Raw genomic sequence first — 3,369 nt, forward strand, 5'->3', positions numbered from 1 at the left:
GTTTTTACTTATTTCTAGATCGTTTTTGCAGTGCAGACTGTCATGAAAAGATCAGGCACAGTTCGGGAAATGGGCAAGAATAAAATGGATTGGGTGACTTCAGGCTGCAGATTTCCAGACTAAAACTTTACCTAAAACAGTCAGAAATACTTAACTATATTTTTACTAATATAATTTAGTGCTTGAAATGCTCTAAACTTCCATTTCAATGCATTTTTGCACCATGTTTTTGAATCAATGCTGCACTTTATGAAATGAAAACGTTAATTTTGCTGCTAAGCTGCTGCTTATTCACTGTATGAAAGCTGAACAAAACGAAATTTCATTATGCATACACTCTGTCAATACAAATTACAATAAAAGTCTATTTAATGTTTTGATAATTAGACTATAGAATCTAATAACAGCTTTAAAATGTTACCACTGTGTGAAGAAGAAGAAAATTTGCAGTTTTAATCCCTCAGCAATGACCTGCTTATTAAAGAAACAGCGTTTCCCTTTTATTTTTCAATTAAACATCAATAGCTTTCCACCAATTAAATTAAATATGGCGCACTTTTTCGTTTCACTATTATCACACGCGGGACGCTATGATCGACTGTCTGCATAGTGACTGATCAGTTGAACCTGCCTGTATTAATGACATCAGGCGAAGCGGCGTTTTGGTGAAAACCAGTATTGATGTTTTGGGATTAAATCGAGTCAGAAATGGGCGTCCAAATCTGGCTATTCTGAGCAAGTTTTATGAAATAAATCAAAAAATTGCAAGCCTTCTGATTCACTTTGTTTTTCCATATAAAATAGCTATTTCAGGAAATTACAGAAAAAGTGTTTAATGCAGCAACATTTATTCCAGCTGTGTTCAGACTAAGAACAGCTGTTTTTAAACCTCATTTATTATGAAAAGAATATAAAATTCAAAAATTGGCAAAAGAATGAAAAAGCTTTTATTGAGTTTATAAAGAATCTGCAAGTGGCACGGAGTCAAAGTTCTACCAGTCTAAGCTTTTCAGATATTAAATGTTAGCAAATTTGAAGTAGAAAATGAGGTAGAGCGACGATGGTAGCTGTTAAATTATGATACAAAACTGGTTTAGTTCTTTGAAACGTTGTTTTATTGAGTCATTATGTTTATAATGTACTTCCTGCTTTTTGTGTCTCTGCTTCTGTCTCCTTGAACCCCAGTCGGCCTCAGCAGATGGCCGCTCACACTGAGCCTGGTTCTTCTGGAGGTTTCTTCCTGTTAAAAGGGAGTTTTTCCTCTCCACTGTCGCTACAAACATGCTTAGTGTGGGGGATTGCCTTAGAGTCAATGAGTCGATGCAATCAACTGGTTTTCCTTACAGAGAAAACTTTGAATCAATCTGACTAAATGATCTGGTGAACTGTAAAATACTTTGAGATGACGTGTTGTGTTTTGGCGCTATAGAAATAAACTGAATAGAAGTGAATGAAGGCCTTTCAATATCCAATAACTCACATCCTCAGACTCAAAGACGTGGCAGATCATCCTGTACATCCTCCTGTCGTCGTGGTTCATGCTGCTCTGCTCTGATGCGTGGTCCAGGTTTTCCTGAGCGCTGCGGGACCTCACCATCTTCCCCCTCGCCATCAGGACCACCATGTTGCCGATGTCAGCGATGTAAGAGATGGTCCTCAATGGAAGGTCCATTAAAGCCTCCTGATGGGCAGAAATCACAGCAGATGAGAGGTATGGAAGGTGATACCATTAGCGTAAAACCAGCGGAGCTTCGCCTGGACCCTGGAGGGACTAACATTCAGCATTTATGGCTTTATTAATTCAGGATTTATCATTCTAGTCTACTTTGATTTAATCAGGGTTATTAGACTTTTTTTTTTTACTTATTCAGTTGTTTGAATTTGTTTTTGGAGATGGTTTGATGTTATTATTATTTTTTGTTAATAATGCTTCATTCCAGTTCCAGGTTTTTTTTAATACTTTGGTTAATTGTCAGACATAAGATTCAAAATGGTCACTGTATTGTCTTTGGGATAATATTCATATATTTACTTAAGACTTCATACTAGATACCACTTTTAAAAATAATAAAAATGGTTCAGTTACAGCTGAAATAAACATTTTTATCTGGAAAAGAAAAGCTACTTCACACTGAGTGGGCAAAACAGCAGACCCATGAGCATCTTCCCTGTCCTGAGTAAACTGATGGAGGGACTAATGTGTAAACAAACTCAGAATTACTTTGAAATTAATAATCTTTATTCTGACTTACAGCACGCCTATAAAGAGGAACATTCAACCAGTACAGCTCTTACAGATGATTGAATACGCAGAATTGATAGTAAAAATTCTGTAGGAATTAAATTTGTGGACTTTTAGTTTGGCTTTTGCTCTTGTTGATCATTTACTGATACTTGAGAAGGTATCTGCGTATGGATTCAAATGTCATGCATCACGTTTCATGAGTAGTTATTTGATTAACAGAAAAAAAATGTGCTACTTTCAATGGTTCATTTTCACTGAAACGCTTGAGTGCGGAATTCCACAAGGCAGCTGTCTTGGTCCCTTGCTTTACAGTGTTTATGTGAATGATTCCAAAAAAATAAAAAAAACAATCCACTGGACTTTGTTTCCAAGTTTGAAGACGTTTCGCTTCCAATCCAGGAAGCTTTTTCAATTCAATTCAGTTTTTGTTCATTTTATTGAATAAGTCTTCTTCCACCTGCAATACAAGTTTAACCTAAGCTGTTGATCTGTATAACCTACTGCAAACGGATTAGAATATGTTACATATGTTTAATCATCCTAAAGACTTCAAAATATAGATTGACAACGAAAGGTTGCTAGTTTTGTTTTCTGTTAATTCAGAATAACAGCAATGAATAATCCAGTAAAACACAATATAACATAAACGCCTTCACAGCCTGGTCACCAGGAAGCAAACTGAACTATTGCCTTGCTGTTTGTTTGAGGTGAGACAAGTTTTTTATATAACACAATTCAGTATAAATACAATTCAAAATACAAAGATAAACATTTTTTTTATTTTTTTATTTAACCTTTATTTTACCAGGAAGTCCCTTGAGATAAAATCTCTTTTTCGAGGGAGACCTGTTCTTAATATAGATGTTATAAAGAACACTATTTTTTTAAACACATGCTAATCAATAAGAACCGGCATTGAAGTCGTAGGGAAGCGCCGTTCCAACCGTCGCATTTTTGAATTCTCCTGAGTGGTTCACAACTTTAACCCAGTGAATAAAGTGAATGTGATTAGTTGATTATCAAGGGGGCGGGATTGTTGTGGCGGAAGGTTCGCAAGCACGTTTGATTGAGGCCAGTTTGTTGGAAGCATCTTGCTAACCAGTTAGCAACTTAGTGCTAGTAGG

General features: G+C 36.0%; 1 protein-coding gene across 1 annotated transcript in view; it reads right to left on the reverse strand.

The window, feature by feature from the left end:
• The window catches only part of LOC107083726 (amyloid beta A4 precursor protein-binding family A member 1-like), a 43,622-nt gene that overhangs the window by 6,437 nt on the left and 33,816 nt on the right, over positions 1-3,369 (reverse strand). Inside the window, exon 8 of the mRNA XM_015373163.1 lies at positions 1,481-1,681. Coding sequence (XP_015228649.1) covers positions 1,481-1,681 — 201 coding nt within the window. The remainder of the gene's footprint in view (positions 1-1,480; positions 1,682-3,369) is intronic.

This window comes from Cyprinodon variegatus, unplaced genomic scaffold (assembly GCF_000732505.1).
Source record: "Cyprinodon variegatus isolate N-32 unplaced genomic scaffold, C_variegatus-1.0 Scaffold82, whole genome shotgun sequence".
Classification (NCBI taxonomy): domain Eukaryota; kingdom Metazoa; phylum Chordata; class Actinopteri; order Cyprinodontiformes; family Cyprinodontidae; genus Cyprinodon; species Cyprinodon variegatus.